General features: G+C 37.8%; 1 protein-coding gene across 1 annotated transcript in view; it reads right to left on the minus strand.

Annotated features, from left to right (window-relative positions):
* Positions 1 to 581: 581 nt before the first annotated feature.
* Positions 582 to 22,873, minus strand: part of LOC115437786 (solute carrier family 22 member 23-like) — a 50,728-nt gene continuing 28,436 nt past the window's right edge. The window contains exons 6-10 of the mRNA XM_030161129.1: positions 17,078 to 17,180; positions 14,491 to 14,726; positions 7,985 to 8,017; positions 5,990 to 6,113; positions 582 to 5,194 (exon numbers count right to left, since the gene is read on the minus strand). Of these exons, the coding sequence (XP_030016989.1) occupies positions 3,679 to 5,194; positions 5,990 to 6,113; positions 7,985 to 8,017; positions 14,491 to 14,726; positions 17,078 to 17,180 (2,012 nt within the window). The 3' untranslated portion in view covers positions 582 to 3,678. The remainder of the gene's footprint in view (positions 5,195 to 5,989; positions 6,114 to 7,984; positions 8,018 to 14,490; positions 14,727 to 17,077; positions 17,181 to 22,873) is intronic.

Genomic DNA, 22,873 nt, shown 5'->3' on the forward strand with positions numbered 1-22,873 from the left:
GTTACTGTAGAAACACTATCATCTTCTACAACATTGATTCACCAGTAAAACCCATAGAGTTGGATCGATGACAGTGGATGGAGACACTGGGTTTATGTTCATTTAATGATAGATTTGACTGAAAAAGTCACTTTTTGCTCCATTTTCTCTGTTTTTGACATAACATTCAACTTTAATTTGAGCTTTTATGGACATCAATCATAATCTGTAAATCAAATGTATGAAAATACCTGATTTTCACTTAAGAATGCAAAATACTGAGCATAATATTAGGATAAATGGTGATAAATCACATGAGAAAAGTTAAAAAGAGAGAAAAAATTATTTGGGAACTACCACCAAAATAGCACTGGGTCATTATGGGTTAAAGAAGTTTGGATTTTAAATACCCTTTTTCTTCAATTTTTTGTGCCACAACAAAGATTTCTATTCTATTCTAATTTACAAGTGTTCAGACAATATTTACTTACTGTCTTTACTGACTTAACAGATTAATAAAATTACTCGACCTCCAATAATAACCCGATATCCACTCGCTTGCAGTTGTGTAAAATTGATGACTCAGTGATATTCACGGTTGATCAATAAATAGTGGTTTATTTTAACAACAGGTATGGCTTATATACAAGTGCATTATGCATGTTAAAACAAAAACAAAATAAAACCAATTAATAGGGAATTATAAATGGTACAATCCATAATTTTCTACATTCATTCAAATCTCCTGTCGAGAGATTTGGAGTCGTACGGTTTAAAGAAGCAAAACCTGAAATGTGTGCACTGGGGACTTTTATTTGCAGAGTTGAAAACCATTCACCAGTCCTCGTCATAGTCTACAATCTTTCATGTTATCAAAGCAGGTTGTTTCACCACTATTATTTACAAAGTTATGACCAGTGTATTTTGTCGTTTTCCCATGAATCATAGTAGCTAGTCAACGCTGGTGTTAACATTGCTCTCAATTGCTTTTTACTGTGTTTTGTAATTATTTATACTGAATTCCAAAGGGAAACCACATGCTGACTAAGAGTGATGTAATGGATCCCACCAGCACCATGAAATTACTGCATGGCTGTTGTGAAAGTGGAAGCAACCAATACCAGAGAAGACACTAGTTGTATTGTGCTGTGTCATTGTCTATATACTGGTGTTGCATGAGGTTTTTGGTGATACACAATTCAATTTGCACACTGAGACAAGGCGATCAACTCACAGACAAGGAGGATTTGAAGTAATATGAAGCTACTGACCACTGCAGTACACCCACTCTCCTCTGCAGATGCCAAGAATTCCGTATTAAATCCAGTGTCGGCACCCTGTTCCAAAAAGTGTATTGTAAGTATATCTGCTGCAAAAGTTTGAGTATTTTCTCCTTTGTATTCAAAATGATTCTCCGTTTCCCTTTTTTTACGATCAAGACAGCCAAACTCCTCTCATCCGAGGTCACATGATTGCAGGGTATTGTGCTTTGAGGCTTAGCAGCATGGCGTACATGTGTTAAACATTAACATTAAATGGAAGTTTGTTGATTTGATGATCTATTAAAAAGAATCATCCAGAATCGTTCTAATAAAGCTTTCATACTTTGAGTCAAGCTGCATTTGAGGAAAATAACCACAAGCAGGTATACTCTAGATGCTGAAAGATATGAAGCATTTGTCAGTGCTCAGCTTACTTTAAACAAAATGAGTGGTAGTGAATGAAGTACCTGTTCGGTTTTCCACTATATCCGCTGTTATGTTCGACTCCTGAATGACCTTAATAGATCACAAATATTCCCTGGAAAAATGACTTGTAATATGACATACTGTTTTATCACATTGAAATGACAAGACATCATTCAGTTGGCTCTAAGGATTTACAGTACAGTGTAATTATTATTATTATTATTATTATTATTATTGTTATTATTATTATTATTATTATTATTCACCATTAATAGTTTGAGAATTGTTGTAAACAGTGGTCTCATCCCTAATCGTACACCTTCCACAGACAAGTATTTCAACCTTCACACATGGTAAATGTAACTACAACTGTCAAGTTACATGCAGATCTGCATCAAGTATAATTCTGTCCATAAACGGACACACGCTTTGGAAGAAAAGTGCGCTCCTTAAGAAAGAGTCTATTCAATAATGTGAATTTTTCAATTAATATAAATATTATAAGGACTCCGCCTGTACTTCAAATTGTCATTTTGTCAAATATTGCATTTTTATGGTAGTTTTTGTGAATGTTTGCAAGTTGACAAACAAAAAACTATGTTTATGCCGGAACATGATTTGAGTAGCACACAGCAGGGTTGCAGTGTTGTGACAGTTGGTAATCACATCAAACACTGTGTCATCCAAAAAATAGCTTTTATGTCATTTTAAGGTTGCTAATTTGTTTTGCTGACACATTCACAATTATTTTCATGCTTTGTCCCCACTGCAAAGAATAAGGTGCCACCACACTGAGGTGCCGTAAATACTGTAAAAGTGAAATATAACTTTGTACAATAAGGGCACACCATAGGAGATTATTCCAAAAAATACTTTGAATTAAAAAAGACTGAATCAAGCTCAACAACTAATTATGCATTTACTTACAATATCACATTTACAAATAAAAGCATTTGCATACCATAAATTTCATTGACTGAAACAGCTGGAAAAATAAAACTGTTTCTTCAGACCGACAAAATATGGGTCGTACTTTTTCTCTAATATTGTCGTTCATACAATGAACCCCATGGTGATAAAAAGCAATGTTGAAATTTCATTCTGATTTTTCACTTCTAATATATCAAATGAAGACACGACTTTCAGGGTTTTATCGGTTAGAGAAATCCTTTTCATTTTCTCTAGTACTTGTACACTTTAAAAAGGGCTTTTTCGGATTCATTTTCATTCAACATCTACATACAGGTCTGTCGCAGGGGAACACACTAAACAGTATTTCCCTCCAAAAAAACAGGCAAATACTGTGTTTCTACTAATTTTTGGCACTATATCTACATTTACAATTTTGGTCAGCATGATTTTTGGCATTCAGAAAATCAGTCCAATTTCAATTGTTTACCTCTGTAACGGCAAAAATACTCTGTAACATTCAGAATTTGTTTTGTCCATAAAGGTAAGGCGATATTTCTATACAAACAAGATAGACTGACACTTCATATGAGCAAACGTACCACTGACTTGATTTTTTTGTTGGTTTTTTTTTTTGTTTGTTTGTTTGTTTTTAGCATCATAGTATTTCTCACCAGTCCCGGTGACACGTCTTATGATTGTGGGTATTGTATTAAGAGTCTTTAAAATGACAGTGATTTCCATTCATTTACATCAAAGTAGTTTATAGGCTGGTGATCTCCAGTGACTTAAAAAAAAAAATAAAATAAAGAAAGAAAAAGAAAAAAAAAAAAACAAAGATGATACTGTCACATTGTCTCCAACCAGCCTCTGGCACTCTCATTTGCGTGGTCTTATTATTGGCTGTATGCAGGAAGGGGCACATTGAGAAATTACAGCAGCTCTGTAAGACATGTCTACTCAACTCCATGTGGAAACAGTCTTCATTAAGTGCCTGAAGTCTGAGCAGCACAGTTTATGCCCCCCCCTCCCTTGATTATTTATGTGGCGTGGGCTGCTCCCTGGTGCAACCGTAAAGCTTCTTTTTGGCTGCAACTCTGGATCAAGAGGACGTCACTCCATTGACAGTGTTGTTTTCTGTGCTGGCACTGTCTCTGATTGAGAGGACACCAGAGTCTATGGGGGAGGAGACGGTGCAGTCCATTTCAAAAAGGGGAACTGCTTCTGTAGCGCCAGAATCTGTGACGGGGGGCGGCGCTAAATCTACAACAAGGGAAGTGGCTGAATCCGGCGCAGGCTCAACAATGTCTGTGACGGGGAGGATGGTGGGAGACGGCGCGGGGGGGGCAGGGGAAGCGTAGGAGTCTGTTGGCGGCGTATGAGCTGAGTCAATTGCCGGAGGGGGGGCGGGTGGAGGGGAAACTTCGACTGGGGTAGGGGAAGTAGGGGAAGCAGTAACGTCATTAACACAGGGGGAGGTAGAGGCTAACTGTGGTGATTGGGAGTCTGTCACAGGGGGGGTAGGGAAGTCTGTAGGTGAAGGTGTAGATGTGGACTCATCTACTATTTCTAACTCAGTGACTGGAATGTCAGATTGTGCGCTAATGGAAGGTGGGGGGTCAGCGGAAATGTTGCAGTCTGTCATCGGAACAGGAGAAGGAGCAGGGGATGGAGGAGCGCTGTCATGCACAGACGGAGCTGGGGAGTCCGCTATAGGGCCTTCAGTGTCTTCTAATAATGGGGGGTCAAATTTCAGAGCGATGCTGTCAGTGTCATCACCCACTGGGTTCGGGGACTCTAACGTGGAGCTGGGTGGGGGCTCGATGATGGGTGTGGTGCAGATCAATAAGGAAGCAGGCACAGATTGGGAGTCGGGGGGAACAGAAGAGTCTGGTGAAGTTTCAGCGACAGGGGGGGTGGCTGGTTCTTTCGAAGAGGAATGTCCAGTATCATCAAGCTCAGGAACAATAGCATCCATTAGTGGCTCGACAGAATCCAGGATAATCTCTGGAGGTTTTTCTGCACTGGCTAGAAGTGGGTCTGTGACACAAGAGGCTTTGTGTAAAGGAGTGGAAGACAGAAGGTGCTCCTTGCTGGCATGTATGACGCCGTCTTTACCCAGTGCTGCGATGGGGCTCGGAGATAATGACGAAACTGAGTGACCGTTGGGGTCTTTAGGTTCAGGTTTGCAAGGGAGCATCTCCATGAAAGTAGGGCCGGACACATCTCCGACTGACGGCGCGGTCAGATCGACGGCCGACGAGGCGGTGGAGTCCATGGTGGACACTGCGGTGGCGGCTGCTTCGTGGAGGGGTGTGTCGTGCACCCTCGTGTAGTCCCTGCTGCTCTCTGATTGGGCCAACAAGAGGCGCTGTTCCCCAGGTTTCCTCGGGGGAAGAAGAGGTTGGCGAGTGTAGCTTTCGCCATCAGCAAGGGTCTCAGGGAGGGGCCGGTAGCGTGTCTCGGGCAGCAGGAGAATGCAGATGATGCAGATGAGAGTGCAGCAGGCAAAAATAATGTGGTGAAGGAAGTAGCCCTTCTGATTGTGCAGCTCCATGATAGGTGCAGTCAGCATGCCGAAGCCAGCACTAGCCAGGACCAGGCCCAGACCACCACCCCTACAGGGATACAAAAATAAATAAATAATCACCTGTTAGGATTCTGAGATAATCACAAATATCTACACAGGACATTAATCTCAATATTTGTCAGAATCGGTTTCTTGCAGCTATATGTTTTCCAGCTAAAATCAATCAGAAACAATGCATTGCACTACAACAGGATCTGAATCATTTATGGAAAGGGGATCTCTCGTGTTTGCCTTGTGTGCTTGTGCTGACGTATCACTGTCATTTTAACACACAGCACCAGAGAGTGCTGCAGTACCACCGACGGCACTCCTTTTCATGCAGTCTCCTGTCTGTTCTGCCATTACTTATTACCACCAGCAGATGGAAGCCTTCAAACAGTGTCAGTCCTCACACAACCCCAGATAATGAACATCCACTGCTATGTCATTTATTCTCAGGGGGAGATCTCTAATTCCTGCAAGATGTGGATTACATTTGACACTGAACTGTGAGCCTTTTTATAATAGTTCAGTGATTTGTTGCCATTTTTTAACACAAGGTGGAGTAGCTAATCCATCTATAGAGCCATGTATTCTGGTCGACTTTGGAATCTAAAATAAAACAATGTATGAATAGAGTTCCGGCAATCGTCATCACTTGCTATCATACAATTTGACCCTGAAAAGTACACACACCGTAGAATGAACCCCATTGTGGACTGATCACTGAAACTATTCATGACAAAGCATGAGAATTAGATAAAGGTCTTTTTCTACATTTTCCAAATGTCCTCCCCCTCCTCAGACCAGTTTCACGGTGCTTTCCTGGTGTTTGAGTGGATACCTGATCACAGTGGGTGTGATCTCAGCACAGAAGAAGATGCTCAGGTTGCTGACTGCGTGGGAGGAGAACATGCCGATGATGGAGAAGGCGATGGAGAAGTTCTTATTCAGCGTACCTGAGCTATCTGCAGACAAAGCAGGAGACACACGTGTATGGGAATTGGCACTCCAGACCACTGGTAATCAATAAAAGCTCAGCACTATTTGTACATGTAAGTAAGAGCTAGAGGAAAAACTGCTTTTGAGACTTTTTCTTAGAAGTCAAGCATATTTTTAATATCAATGTTTTTTCTTTTTTTAACTGAAGTTGCAACATTCTCCTTAATTACGACACAATGAAAAGCAAAGGGGAACAGTTATCATCAATAATTTTTCTCAGAGGAAGGATAATACAGTCTCAAAGCATTAAAAAAGAAGCTCACTTAAAGTTAAAATCATTACCGTACGACCCATCTGTAAACCTAAAGACATTACCATCAGCTGTGATCTGCGCTTAACAGTAAATATTAACATTCTGGGATGCTAAAAAAAGAAACACATAATATATAGTAATCACTTAGCATTGCCAATGTGTTTTAGAGCAGTGTTTCTCAACCTTTTTTGAACAAACGCCTACTAACACCGTCAGGAGCCTCCTACCCCCCCCCATCCCCAAAAAAACTGTGACCGCAATGGACCTCTTTGTAGAGGACATGGTGGTGGGTTATAAAGTTCAGCAGGTAAAGCCCCCCTCACCTCATCATTGACCACCTGGCACCACCCAAAATCAAATTTGCGAAGGGAAGGGGGGGCATATGTGCCTCTGTTATACTCCTTACACTGGGAGGGGGGGGCGAATGATGTATAATGTAATGTACAACAGTGCCCCCATTTGTGCCCAAGGGCCCTGAAGAAGCCAATACTGTAGTAACAGCCGATAACGTAATAAATTTGCCATTTTTTAAAATGTTATAAGCCAGTAACGTAATATCTGGCCAATAACGTAATAAAAGTATCGAATCGATAACATAACAACTTTTGACCAATAACATTTTAACTTATTCGGTGGTTATTACGTTATTGGCCTGGTAAAAAAAAAAATTATTTGCAAATGTAATAACTGAGCCAATAATGTAATAAGTTATAACATTATTGGCCAAAAGCTATTACGTTATCGGTTCAGGACTTTTATTACGTTATTGGCCAGATATTACGTTATTGGCCTATTACATTTTTTAAAAAAAAAGCAAATTTATTACATTATCAGCCGTTATTATGTTATCGGTTGTTATTACATTATTGGCTTCTACAGGCCCCCCTCTCAGCTTTGTTGCTCCAAACACCCCCTGAAGATGTCCCAATCTCCGGTACCACCCCCGTTGAGAAACACTGATTAAAAGCATTTTAGCACTGGAACATTAGCATTTAGCTCAAAGACATACTGTCCATCAAAGAACTGCTTGCACAACTGTCGACTGTTTAAAATTATTTGTGAATAAGACACTTTAAAGATTTAGAAGAGGATCGGAAAAAAAAAAAAAAAAAAAAAAAAAACATTGTGTGATCGGCTCCTCTCTTCCCACAATGCATTAAGTGAGGAAAGAATAAAGACTGATAAACTGTGATGAAAAGTGGAGCAAGGGAAGTTGTGAAATTTGCAGTTCTATCACAAAGAGACTCTGTCCTCTTCTAGGGGGATAAATAAGTCAAAGCTAACCGTAATTACATCTTGGACTCCATTGTGTTTTCCGCTGGGCTTGTATATTCCTAATGAAATACTGTGATTGCAGAACATTGTCTAAAACCTCATCACAGCTCTGTAATAATCAAAGTGTTGTGATACAAAAAAAAAAAAAAAAAAAACATTGTGTGAAAGAATGAGACTGATTAAAAAAAAATGACAGAGGAAAACATTATAATGCAACCATGAGTGATAAATTGTCCATTATTTCCCGGGTTATCTACTTGAATTAGATGTTACCAACAGTAAGTGAAACATATTAATAGCTGTTCTTACCTATATTCAGATGAACACTGTACTTCCCCAGCACTAGAAGAGAATGAAAGAGATAAACAGGATATATGAGATATCACAGACAACATGCACGACAAATTAAATCAAACTGAAATATTAACCCTTTCATGCATAGTGGTAATTACAGTGGACAGTTATTCTACACCTGTTCTCTTGTATATTCATGAATTTTATTGTTTTAGTTCCATATCAGCCAACACAGTGGACGCTTATGCATCATCCCATACATTGTAATTCATACCGTTACTGTAACTGTGCTGTCTTTGATAAACCTGATCTACAGTGACAGGTTTGAGCGTAAATCAATTGTTTGTTATTGTTAATAGACTGTAATTAACCATTTTTCTTAAACAAAAAGTTTTTTTTTTTTTTTTTGCATATTATCTCCATTGGAGTATGTTAAAATGTGACAAACATCAGATTAGCAGCATTAAAAAAAAAAATTTCATAGTTTTCACACAGTGTATCAGTAAATACATGTTTCTTTGCTTCAAAAATTAAATGCATGATGTCCAGCTGAGTGGATATTTTTTGCAACTCCATGAAAAATAGGTTCATAAAAAAAAAAAAAAATTTCAATCGCATTGTTTTTTTCATGCCTAAAGAGGAGTAAAAACACTCAGGAAAAATAACTCAATTAGGGTCAAAAAACAGTATTTAAAATCTCTCTGAAGGGACATTTTACAGACAATTTGACCCACATTTTTATTTTTAAATTCAGTTTTGCTTTAGTTGGACCATAAGGGATTATCCAAAACAAGGAGCTACTTTATATTGAAATAAATGTTGGAATGGCAATCAATTAAAGTTCGCACTCTGATGAGACATTACTGTGTTTTGACCCATTAAGGTTCTCATAATTCATGAAAGGGTTAAAAAAAAAAAAAAAAAAGCCCGGACACATGTTGAGCAAAGCTTGTCAACACGCTGTTACAACACAAACAACAAAGGGTAGCACCAGAAAACATGAGCGTATAACCTTGATGTGTTGACTCGGGTTAAACATTAAGGTGAGCTCATTTGTAACTGAATAAACGGACTTGTGTACAGTTTGGATCATCCAGGTGATCTTTTTGGTACACGCTGAGTCAAAATAGCTGATTGTAAGCATATCCGGCTGCTTCATTAGGTCAAACCAAAGATAACCTATGTAATCTACTCACAGGATTTTACAACACACAGGATGTTTACTTCCAAAAGTCAAGACGTCTAAGGCGGGGGTGTCAAACTCATTTTAGTCCAGGGGTCACAGACTGCCCAATTTGATCACAAGTGGGTCAGTCCAGTAAAATAATAAACCTGTAAATAATATCTGTCAATTATTCTTCTTGTTTTGTCTTAAAAATGTACAAGTGAAACAAAAAAACATAGGAGCTTGTGCAATAATCTGGGACTATTTTATGCATTAATGGCTAATTTTATGATCAGTGCATATTTTTAGGTACTACCTATTTGTTTTGCATGCATGTGTGTAGTGTGGGTGTGGAGTTTGAATGGAATAATTTATTCTTTTATGGCACTGGTTCCCAAAATTCTTTGGTTCGTGACCCCATTTTAACGTCACAAATTTCTGGTGACCCCAGACATTCAAAACTGGGCTAAAATTAATTTGTTTTTGATCATGTAATAGTTTGCTATACTACGTTGCAAATAAATGTTAATTTTAGATGACATTTAGACTATATTGTGTAAATTTTTATTAGTAAGTTTTAATTTTTAAACATTTTTTTTTATAAATTATTAGAAATTTCAGGCGACCCCAGACATTCAAAACGGAGACATTTTATTTACTAAAACTAATTTGTTTTTGATTGTGTAATTGTTTGCTATAATATGTTCCAAATAAACGTTAATTTTAGGCAACATTTAGGCTATAGAATGTACATTTTTATTAGTAAGTTTTAATTTTTTTATCAATTATTAGAAATTTCAGGCCACCCCATTTGAATTCCAGGTGACCCCACGCGGGGTCTTGACCCCAAGGTTGAAAATCAGTTTTATGGGTTCCGTTCTTACCTTGTGCTTTAAAATGTTGTTGTATTTATTTGCAATGACAATAAAAGGAATCTATTCATCTATCTATCTATGTATATGTAAATGGATGGTGGTGTTTCCAAGTGTTTCCCAGTGGAATTTTTAACAGTATTATGCCTCAGCTTCTCATTAACACATGCATTACAACTTACAAGTCGCAATGGTTCTATTAATACACAAAACATTTAATAACAGGCATAATATTATTACAATTGCACGGATTTTTCTTAAGAAATTTGAGGTGGTTTATGGTTTTTCAGATAATTCACATTTTTTTGTGAAAGTATAGTTTGTAAATACGAATATAAACATTTACTTTTTTTTTTTTTTTTTTTTTTTTTTTTTAAGTATTCTGGACCGGAGCGATTGTGCTCAGCCGCTCATTCCTGCTTTTATTGTTTTTTTGTACTTTATTTTTGACAGATTTTACGTTTTTTTAACAAACAAACGATAAAACAAAAATGCAAAAACACAGGAAGAGCATCAACAAGCACAGACAGGGATGTATCAAAACCTAAAGTACAACGGTAACGAAGTGGGTCAATGAGTCACAATATTATCCTATCATGATAAGAGGGTTGAGTTAGTTTAGATATTGTCCTGTTTGAGTCCATGTCATATCATGTATGTATGTACTGTATGTATCTTTATTTAGGCGGGACAGTGCACATTAATGAACACATTTTTACATTCCATTTCAGTATAAACATGTAAATATGCCAGAGTTAGCGCCAATGCTAATTTTCATCCGCAGTCCCCACATAATAAATAACAGAGATCTGTGCAATACAAAACAAAACAATACAGTGTAATAAGTGCAGTACAGAGCAAAACAGTACAGTTCAATACACTACAATATAGTACATGTCAAAAACTAAAATAAACATTTACTACTTAAAGGACAATACACAACGTGTCAGAGATTAAAATAAACATTCAGATATCTCGTTAAAGTGCTAGTGTTCACATGTTTGGTTGTTTCTTAGCCATACTTTAATCTGGCTTTTGAAAGCAGCATACATGGGGCTCTCCCTGATATCCACTGGGATGGTGTTCCGGCTGCTACAACCTTTATATGATAAAGCATTTTGTGCAAAGGATGTTTTTTTTTTTTTGCTTGGACCTCGCAGTCCCCCCTAGTGGCTGATCTAGAACCGAGCTGGTTGTTTTTCTGCCTGATAAAATCTCCTACAGGAGGTGGGGTTAATCTGTGTAGTGCTTTATAAATAAGACATATGCTTTGGATAATCTACAATTCTCAAAGCTAAGGAAATTATATTTATCTTAAATTACGCAGTGGTGATAAGACTGGGGTTTTCTATCAAACACCTTGATAGCTTTTTTGTAGAGCTGTTCAAGGGGTTTTATATGGAAGTAAATCTGTGTCATCAGATTTTGAATTATAAATGACATTGAATTTGTAGCACTGAAGTTTTTTTGCACTGAAATTAAGTATCTGAAATTTTTTTTTTTTTGCACTGAAATTAAGTATCTGAATTTTTTTTTTTTTTTTTTTTTGCACTGAAGTTAAGTGTCTGAATTTTTTTTTTTTTTTTTGCACTGAAGTTAAGTATCTGAATTTTTTTGCACTGAAATTAAGGATCTGAATTTGTTTTTGCACTGAAGTTAAGTATCTGAATTTTTTTTTTTGCGCTGAAATTAAGTATCTGATTTTTTTTATTTTTTTTTCACAGAAATTAAGTATCTGAATTTTTTTTTTCACTGACATCAAGTATCTGGATTATTTGTCTCTGAATTCAACTATTTTCATAAATTTAGAATTTAAAAAAATTCAAGTGCAAAAAATTCAGATAATTTCAGTGCAAAAAAATTCAGTGCTAGAAATTCAATGGCTTTTATAATTCAAAATCTGATGACACAGATTTACTTCCATAGTTTTAGTACTGAAGAACCTGCAAACGACCAAACAGTGGTGCAGAGGTCTATGTGTGATAGAATCATACAGTGAAGGTATGATTAGAGATATATATATTCTCATGTTGCGTCAGATCATGTTTATGTGTGCGGAATGGTTCCTCTGTGACATCACTTCGCAAGCATAAATATAAACATTTTCATTATTTAATTAAACTTTTTCTACACTAAAACAAGAGAAAATCTTGGAGTCGTCATCATTTCTAGATCCAGTCCAGGTGTGATTTTATTATTAATCAGTTGTTTCCCATTAACACCAGTAATTCCAGTATTAGCGGTCATCCATGTTCAGAGCTTATACCTATAGTTTATAAAATGTCCTATTAATAACATTAAATAGGCCAATCGGATTAGTTGTTCTGTTTGTAGAACAGAAGTCAGTAAATGTACACACACTGATCCTGACTATGCAGGTTTATGCAAATCCTCTTATGATTTTATTTTGCATTTTTGGAACACAAAGGTCCAAAGAGAGTATGAATATACAGTCGTCCTCAAAATTATTCATACCCCTGTCATTTTTTGTGATGAAATGAATGAGTTTTATCAAGTTTGTTTGTGAACTTATATGTGATACACAAGTGAGGGAATAACAGCAAATGATACTTGAAGAAATGCTTTATTTCAGGAGTATTTTATTGATGAATTTCCAAAAAATGCCATACTCAAAATTATTCACACTCTAGGTTTATTAAGTCCAATGTCTTTTCTTAATAGTCAGTAGAGTAGCCTTGGTTCTGGATAATGGTTCCTGTTAGTGTCCACAGGCTCTCTTATGTCTAAGGTGGGATTTTGGTCCACTCATCGAAAAAACAGTAGGGGTATGGATAATTTTTTAGATGACTGTAGGGTCTTAGAAAACAGTCCTGTCTGACATTAGACCTTTGATGAACCAACTTTTTGTGAGGCTACACCTTGACTCTCGACATTCATTTAAAGTATAATCCAATCAGATGCATTTGGATACAGATTCTTTTTTTTTGCCCATTATCTGCAATCCTTTAGTGACTCACACACACAAAAAACACAACTTTTCTGAATATGTGTATGCTAGACTCCTCAAATACAAAAACCAGCAAACACATCATCTCCATGGTAAAGGTGGAGGTAAAACATGAACACAATATGACTGTGATGTCACGCTAGAAAAAAAAAAAAGTAATTAAACTGTTAAATTGGTTGGATATTGGCTGGTGGTGTCCATCATAGTAGGGTAGAAGAAAAAAACTTTAGTATTCTCTTTATCCAGAACAATGAATGTGTTTATGAACATCACTGTCCTGTTATGGGGCTTATCTTGGTTGATCATATTCAGGATGAGAACTCTGACTTGTTCTTTATGTTCCCATATAGATGATGAATATTTGCATCCATGTTACCCATTACCGCAGTTTATGAAGGCGCCTGTGATGTACGCAACACAGCAGCAATTTACTGTCATTTCTGTGGTACTTCGACTTGAATTAATGTAACTGTGGCTTATCCTAGGGGTTACCCAGACATTCTAAACATGCCCTCTATTTTGACCAGTGTCAAGATGTTATTGCTATGGCGACGAAGCGGCAGATGACGGTACACAGCCTTGACTGATATAGGATAGTGTATTCCACCATGACCTTGTTCTACCGTACACATGTCAGGAAACCAGGATCTTACAGCCTGTTTAGTACACACTTGGAAAGTTCAGCATTTCATTGTGAAAGAAAGACAACATGCCTCTGTTGCCACCGGTGTTTGCATTTCTGTTAAGTCACTGTTTGTGTTTCTGTTGCGTCACTTGGCTGGAGCAAGTAGCCATAAACTGATATAAGATTTACACAAACAAGAGCATGATATCTCTTTTTTCTTACCCCATCCCCCGAAGGGAAGGCAAGGGGTAGTGTTTTTGGTTCAGTTTGTTTGTTTGTTAATACTCTAACAGCAAAACTGTTGGTTGAATTCATACCAAATTTGGTTTATAGATTGCCAGTGACCCAGAATAGATGTCAATACATTTTGGGAAAAGTAGGTCAAAGTTTAAATTTTTATGAATTTTTTAAAATCTTTTTTTCTCCCATTTACTTATAATGGCCAAAATTTCACATGTCTGTAGCAGCAAAACTATTGGTTGAATTCATACCAAATTGACTTTATAGATTGCTAGTGACCCAGAATGGATTTCATTACATTTTGGGAACAGTAGGTCCAAGCTAAATTTTTTTATGAGTTTTTAAAATCTTCCTTTTTACTTATAATGGGCGAAATATGTGTGAGGGGTGGGGTTTATTGTGCCTGGTACCACTTGTTTTATTTTGGGTATGGTGATTATATGTGCAAACATACTGTAGCTGACCCTTTAATAGTTCATCTGGATAAGGCTAGTACTATATTGTTAATAAATCCCACAGAAACCAACACATTTAATATATTAGTCAGAGTTTCCTGCTTTGAAATGGTTTTCCAACAACTGCGGGATACTTTCATTTTATCAATTAATAAACAAACAAGAGTAAATGGTGTAATAATGGATAAGTACTCACAGTTGAGCAGGCCCAGTTGCAGCAGTGATGCCAAAGCTGTGATAATCATGAACATGAGAAGGCCACCTCGACGGCCCATCAGGCCAACCGCTGGGCACAGCGCCATGCAGGATGCCACGGCGATGCCCGCCATGGTGTAATAGTCTGCATAGAAATTATGAAACATTGTTGTTTCCTGGGCTTCGGGGTCCATCATGCTGCGGGCAAAACAGTGGTGAATCCCATAGCCAGTTAGCCTGGGGAAAGAATAAATGGTGAGGTATGATTAAAAACATGAGGAAATGTCAGAATAGCAAAGTCAACACTGCTGGAATCACTGACCTACTGTACATTTACACCATTTTTTTATCAGATGAAGATGAATTTGATTCCATGAAGATGTATTAAATTATTCCCCATAGTCAATTCTCTTCATGTCATAGTTTTTCACTTAGTTGCAAAAATAAGCAGTACTTTTAATGAGTATACAGGGTGGGGAAGCAAAATTTACAATATTTTGAGGCAGGGGTTGAAAGACAGTGTATGACCAATTAGTTTATTGAAAGTCATGAGAATTTATTTGCCACAAGAAAATTTACAGAATAGAAAATGTTTTTATTCTATGTGTCCTCCTTCTTTCTCAATAACTGCCTTCACACGCTTCCTGAAACTTGCGCAAGTGTTCCTCAAATATTGGGGTGACAACTTCTCCCATTCTTCTTTAATAGTATCTTCCAGACTTTCTCGTAATAGTTTTGCTCATAGCCATTCTCTTCTTTACATTATAAACAGTCTTTATGGACACTCCAACTATTTTTGAAATCTCCTTTGGTGTGACGAGTGCGTTCAGCAAATCACACACTCTTTGACGTTTGCTTTCCTGATTACTCATATGGGCAAAAGTTTCTGAAAAGGTATGGATAATAGTGTTAGGTATGATTATGACATCAATATATGTTTGGTTTCAAAACAATTGACGTAGTGCCTGCTGAGAAAAAACTAAATGTTCATTGTAAATTTTGCTTCCCCACCTTGTAATGTATTTTATTAATATTATTGTAATGTAAATATTCAGGGTTCCAACAGGTTTCTACATATTAAATTTAAGACTTTTTTAAGACTTTTTTAAGACCACTTAGAACAGAATTTAATGCCTATTTCAGGGTCGTACTGGCAAAAATTTGTGACCCCTAGAATTTAGGAAAATGTATTTATTTACTCCAATGTCTTGATTCCAACTGTTCCAAGTCATTTCTCACCAGGGGCTGTAAAGTTTGCGATAACTGTCTCCTAATTTCAATATAAATAGTAGAGTTGGGACGGGTGGAACTGAGTCAACTAACGTTACTTTCTTTGCAGCTTTGACATTTCACAGACACGTTTATTTATTTATTTATTTAACCTTTATTTAACCAGGTAAGTTAGTCGAGAACTGATTCTCATTTCCAATAATGACCTGGCCACATTTAAACACAATACAGCGAATAAATTTATGGCAACATAACTTAAGACCTACCATATCAAATTGAATACCTTTTAAAAGGTATTACATGCAGATTTGTAAATTTAAGACTTTTGAGAATTTTTAAGACCCCACGGGAACCTTGAATATTAATGTTTGTGCTTGAGATGATGTACGTGGTGCTGTTGTGGCTGTAGTGAAAGGAGACCTGCTGTGTTCACTAGGGTTTTTGCTTTAGTAATGTCATTCATTCTCACCACATGAGATACCTGTCTGATGCAACACTTTGTTATGTTGCGTTTCTATGTATACTACTGGTGGTACAGCATTGATACTGAAAGGTGGATATAGGACCAGGAACAGAGGATAAAGGAACAATATCATCACCTTCCTAAACACATTTCTAAAATGATTTTTAGGATTTGTTTATTATTTTTTTTGTTTTTTTATTTTTTTTTTTTACCTAAATCATCAAACACTCAATTTTTGGTTGCCTTTTTTGTGTTTCCTGAAAAATGTGAAAAAAATGACTTAGACAATTATTTTAGGAAGGTGATGATATTAGAAAGACCAAGTGCCACATGTGCATTAGTGAATAACTCTCATCTAGTCTTAAAAATACTGCACATATGTAAACAAAGAGATATTGGCACAAAAGCACACACCCATAAGCATACACACACACACACATAAAAAAAAACTCAAACAAACACACACCCTCTCCGGGTTGTCTAATGTTTCGTAAGGACGCAGCTCATGCAAAATTTATGTTGAACAGGAGAGTCAGGGACGCGCTGAGCTGAAGCAGAGCTACAGCTCAGTCTAAGATGGGAGTGAAAAGGAGAGATCCCACTGGAGATGAAAAGAGCGAGCAGCACAAATGTGGAAGGGAAAGACAGCATGAACAAAAGCAGTAAACAATGCTGGATCGAGCACCGGAGGTAACTGTGGCATCTTGGCTGCACAAAATGGTGTGTCTGACCGGCATCACCTCGCCCTGTAAATGCACACATTCGCACTGTATTTATCCTGTCTCTGCTCATAGATCTTCCCACACACACACACACACACACACTAGCATCTTTGGCACATAAACCTCTTAACTACTTTCCATGAATAAGTAGATAAAGTATGACGAATACTTACGAGTTGACACAAAGCACAACAATATTCTTCCACAGGTTCCTCGTTCCAACCATTTTCACAATGCACGTCTTTTTGGGTTTCTTTTGAAGGGCTCTCTGTAGTTCTGGAAATAAGCAAATCAACATTATATTAGACTCTGCCTAATATGTGAAATATCTAATGAAAATCTATTGGTTCTAATTCTCACTGTGAACAACAATATTAAAAAATGGCAGCAACGTTTCTGAACAAATTAGCATTAACCCTTTATCGTGTAATTAATATTTTTGGTCATTTCTGCATGCATTATAAGACAGTGAATCAACAGTTACAGTGAGGACAGTCAGTCAACAATCTTAGGTTCGATGTGGTCTACAGGGTCTGTAAGGTCCACCTCTGCATGAACAGTGAGTGTACCTGCTTTGTTAGGTACCATGAAGTAATGGTACTAATGAAAGGAATGATGTTCAAAGGGATACTGTGGATGTGGACAGGGGTCTGGATCAGCACTTATGTTGGTCTAATGTTCTGAAAAAGTGATGTTCTAAAGTTCTACAATACATGTTCCTAGCACCTTACGTGTGTTTTTCTTACATTTTTTATCTATAATTCTTGGATTTTTTTTTTTTTTTTTTGCCACTTATGGGTAAGGAACCAAATATGGCAATTTTATTAACCTTGATTTTCTACATAACAATAAAAAATTTGGAAAAATTTCACAAAAGTAACAACGTCATATGTCCTCAAATAACACACAAGGTTAATATTTTGCATTTCAGAGTATTTCTATGAGTGCCCGAAAGACACAATGATGAGTGACGTTACACGCATGTGATCTTTTGTTCCACCTCCGACTGGAGGGCAGGAAGACTCTACTCCTCGGGCATCCTGCATTGGTTTTAGCCGTGACGTTGTCAAAAGACCTAGCTAGATTTAAATACAGCTGTGAACAAACAAACAACAAAAGAAGCATCTTTTCCAGATAAATAAAGGACCAGTTGTAGAGTTTTCCAGCTCAGATCCTCGGTATCCCATAGCAACTTCTACAGCACCATTCACTTTGACTAGGGAAATGCCGGCTCCGTAGGAAACGCGTGCAGTTTCAGAAGCCTTAAAGGTACGGAAGACTTTCGTGAGCAATTTTTCATCAAATCTGTCAAACCTCAGTCATAGCCTAAGTATCACGAATCTGTAAGTCTTTCTGTGATTACTCACCTGAATCTCTTGCATTACAGTGAACAATTTCGAAGTGTCATCCACCATAAACAAACCGTGTGTTTACAAACCGACCCGGGAAGTAACTCGGGCATCTTCAGAGTTTTGTTGCAACGTGCATTGTGGGAAATGGAGGTTCGTACGGCCACCTGACAGCGGCAGCAGCAGCATGACCATATGGGATTATATGGATGAAACATACACGCAGAAACGGCTGGAGGAATATGCATAGAGGGAAGGGAGTTCCTGCTGTTTCCGATGGTGTCTGTTACAGCTGCCACTGCAGGTGGCTGCGCGAGCCTTCACTTCCCACAATGCATGTCGCTGCAAAATTCCGAAGATGCCCGAGTGACCTCCTGGCTCATTTGTAAACATATGGACTGCTTATGGTGGATGGCACTTCGAAATTGTTCACCGTAATGCAAGACATTCAGGTGAGTAATCACAGAAAGACTTACAGAGTTGTGATATTTAGGCTACGACTGAGGTTTGACAGATTTGATGAAAAATTGGTCGAGAAAGTCTCCAGCACCTTTAAAGATGGTTATGGACACAGACTTCAACAATTCAAGAAATGATGGACCTTCAGAAGAACTTTTTAGAGACAGGGACGAAGAAATAGGTGTGGTGAGGGAGGTGAGGGAGACGGATACAGGGAAACACAGGACCACGAGTCCGACACGGAGATGAGGGAGACAGCGGGGAGTGTGTGGAAACGGAGACTATCACAGACAGGAAGGATGATATAAGAGACATTTAGAGTGGACACTCAAGGAGAAGACAGACAACCAGATGTGGGACAAGACAAAGGATGCTGATGCCTAGTCTTCATCTTTTGTACAGTGCGAGTTCAGATTATGACACTGATGACATGGAGCAGATTCAACACAGATGTCGTTGTCAGCTCCATAGTGCCAGCGGTGACTGAGGTACGGCTCTGGATGGAATAATAGGCCACTATGGATCGGTACACTGTCACCAATACCTGATCTAGATTTTAATTCTGTATCGGGGCCAATCCCTGATACAAATATTGGATCCTTTTTGAGGAGATGTTTCTAAAACGACGACATCGGTTGCTTAGCTAAGTTTTGTTAATACTGGCCTGGAAGAACATCTATAAAAAATCCTTCATTCCCTCCACAATAACTATACTGAATAATCTAAAAAATGTGTCTTGTTTAAATGTTTGTGTTGTTAGTGTGTTGCTGTATACAAGCCCGCAAAGAAGAATTTCTGTCACTTGTGACAGACAATAAAGTTTATCTATCTATCTATTAGCGCACAGGTGTCAAACATGTGGCTCGGGGGCCAAAACCAGCCCACCAAAGGGTCCAATCCGGCCTGCAGGATGAATGTGCAAAGTGCAAGTAAGGGCATCAAACTCAAAAATAATATCATAATAACCTATAATTAATGACATCAATTTTTTCTCTTTGATTTAGTGCAAAAAAACATTAAATTATGAAAATGTTTACATGACCAAACTATCCTTTAACAACAAAATACGAATAACCTGAATAAATATGAACAACCTGAAATGTCTAAAGAAAATTGAATGGAATTTCAACAATTTTCTGCCTGTTACTAAATGTTTTGTGCCTTTGTAGATCTGACCTATAATGCATATGTATAAATAATAAGTCGAGGTATAATATTGATAAAATGACACTTACTTTTCTTAACAAATTCCATTTTTTTAGGTTATTCACATCCTTTTTGTTTGGATAGTTTGTAAATGTAAATGTTAGCATAATTGAATGTTATTTTTTGCACTAAAACAATTTGGAGTTGTCGTTATTTGTTGGCTGTCATGCAATTATTTCACTGGTCCGGCCCACTTCAGATTAAATTGGGCTGAATGTGGCCCCCGGAAGAAAATGAGTATTAGCGGGAGTGGTGCTCTTGCCCTCCAGCGTACTGCACATGTGCAGTATTACCGGAAATAAACAATAACATTTGACGTGTCTATAAAGGATTAATAGTGATATAGTGGTCGTCTGTGAACGTCCTTTTATACAACTCCCAATTATACGTCGTAATTTGATAGGCCTCATATCCAACTGAGCTCTCAGGTGTAAAGAACAGTGATATGAGTTTCTTATAAAGTCAGACAAGGGCATCCCTGATCCATTGCAGCTGGAGAAATTCCGCATGTATTTTTAATGAGCACATTTGATCCCATGTGACTAATCTCCCACTGTTTTGTTTGACGGGGATGACAATGCTCACAGGAAAAACAGGCAGTTTCAGGCGAGAGCAGCACCCCTCCCTGAGCAGCTTGTGATATGTGACGTGACACATTGTGGATGTTTTGGTGTCGGGCTGCAGGTTGCCACAGAAACACACCTCTGCTTTCTCGGTACTGTACGTTCATGTTGACTCAGGCATGTGGAGGCATTCCTCACCAGTGCCTCAAGGTTATCTCTGGCTGTATCACTCAAGACTTGGCAAGGCTACAAACCTTAGAGTAAGATCGCTAACAACATCTATGTAAATCATCTGCTGTTTTTTCCAGTGGTGACCCAGTAAGTGCTTACACATGCAATTGTCATATCTCACTGCTTGAAGAAGTTTATCGAGTCTTCAGCTTGTGGCAGTAAACTGTACACTCAGCTCCCAGAAGTATACTGTACGTATTTAGTGCTGAGGACTAAAAATGCATTAAATATTATTTTAAGACTTGTGGATGGTTAGTTGTTTAAAAAAAAACCAAACAAGGATAATTAATATGTGTATAAATGTTATTTTCTCAATGCTGCATCAGCATGGAGTCTCCGAGTTTTGAAAACCGCAGTCGATTTTGCAATGAGTAGTTCCTCTTTGAGCCTTTTACCAACTCTGATTTTTTTGTTTTTCTGCAGACTGCCCAGCTAAAAGTGAATAGAAACAAACTCTTATAACCTTTGATAGCAACACAGTTAAGGAAACGACAAAGAATTCCAAGGAACAGTCTTCTAAAAATATTAAAATGCCTTTAATGTAACGGCATGGTTACGTAGAAAAACAGAACTTTAACATTTCAGCCTTGAGGCTTTATCACGAAGTTCAACAGAACCAAAACCATATTTATTACATTTAACCACTCTCTTTCCTCTTGATTCTTATTTGCCATTGGCGGAAGACTGATACTAACAGGGCGGTAGGTCCATTTGTTCTGACACTATAAAAACTACTTTAACGCACTTCAGCAGCATAAGGTTGGCTCCTTTGCTTTGTTTGACTTCCTGATAAAGGCATGTTTCCCGAAACACAATGAAGTACAGTTATGTTTACATGTCTAACTTGACAATAATGGCATTTTAAAGGGGTCGTATTTTGCTAAACCCACTTTTTTTTTAGTCTTTGGTATATTTATTTGTGTATTTGTGGACCCTAATGGTTCAAAAAGTTTGAATTTGAACCCTCCAGGTGCTGCAAATCTATCTTTATATTCATTTTGACAAAAATCAAATGGATTTCTACAACCCGTTTTAATTCCTGCTTAATTTGTTACGTCTATAACTAGTTACATCACAACATTTGCACATATAATTCAAGACCTCCAATGAACATTTCTCTGAGTAGGCCATAATTGTTTGTCAGCAGCAGTTGTAGTCCATACTGAAAATACGTCCAAACTTGGAACCGATTACCTAAGATGTTCAGTTGTTGGCTGAACGGGACAGAGCAGCACAGACAACAACCTGGAGGGGGTGGGGCTTGAAGTGGCTCATGTGCATTTAAAGGGCCAGTACTCAAAACGACCTTTCTGGTGTCATTACTGGATTAGATTTATATAGCGCTTTTCTATGAATGCATACTCAAAGCGCGTACAGAGGATCCATTATTCATTCGCTCTCACATTCTCCCTCTGGTTGTGGTTAACTCCATCTGTAGCCACAGCTGCCCTGGGGCAGACTGACGGAAGTGTGGCTGCCACAATCTGTGCCTACGGCCCCTCCGACCACCACCAAACATTCATACGCATTCATACACCAGTGTGAGTAGCAGCACTGGAGGCAAGGGGGGCGAAGGACACAACAGCACATGGACAGAACGGGATTCGAACCGCCAACCCTTCGGTTATTGGATGACCCGCTCTACCATCTGAGCCATGGCATTTACTATTTAATCCAAAATAGGGTTAAAGATGGACCTGTGGAGTTAAATTAATGAAGAATTCAGACCCAAGCATAGCATTTACAGTTTATGTAGACCACAGGGAAATGTTTTAAAATGCATAATTCTATTTAAAAAAGGAAAATATCACTCTTTTAACATTTTTAAAAAGTGCCTTTTAATTCTTTGTTGTTTCCTGAGTGCATACATGCTCCAATCCGAAGTGTATCTCAAACAAAACACCTTTTTTGAGTCCAAATAGCGCTCCTTTTAGCAACAAAGCTAACCTTTCCATTTTTCTCCTCCTAAAGTCACTAACAGCTAGGGGTCAAAGTGGCTAATCTGTTTCCATCTGTCATCTACACATTATCAAAGCAGCTCATGTCCAACCAGGCTTTAACAAAATCAACTAAAGTCCTAAAGTGTCATAATGTGATGTTCAGTACCCGCTGCTACGTCTGGAGTGGTCTGTTACTATAGTAACCAGACAGAAAATAGATA

The sequence above is a fragment of the Sphaeramia orbicularis genome, chromosome 17, assembly GCF_902148855.1.
Source record: "Sphaeramia orbicularis chromosome 17, fSphaOr1.1, whole genome shotgun sequence".
Classification (NCBI taxonomy): Eukaryota; Metazoa; Chordata; class Actinopteri; order Kurtiformes; family Apogonidae; genus Sphaeramia; species Sphaeramia orbicularis.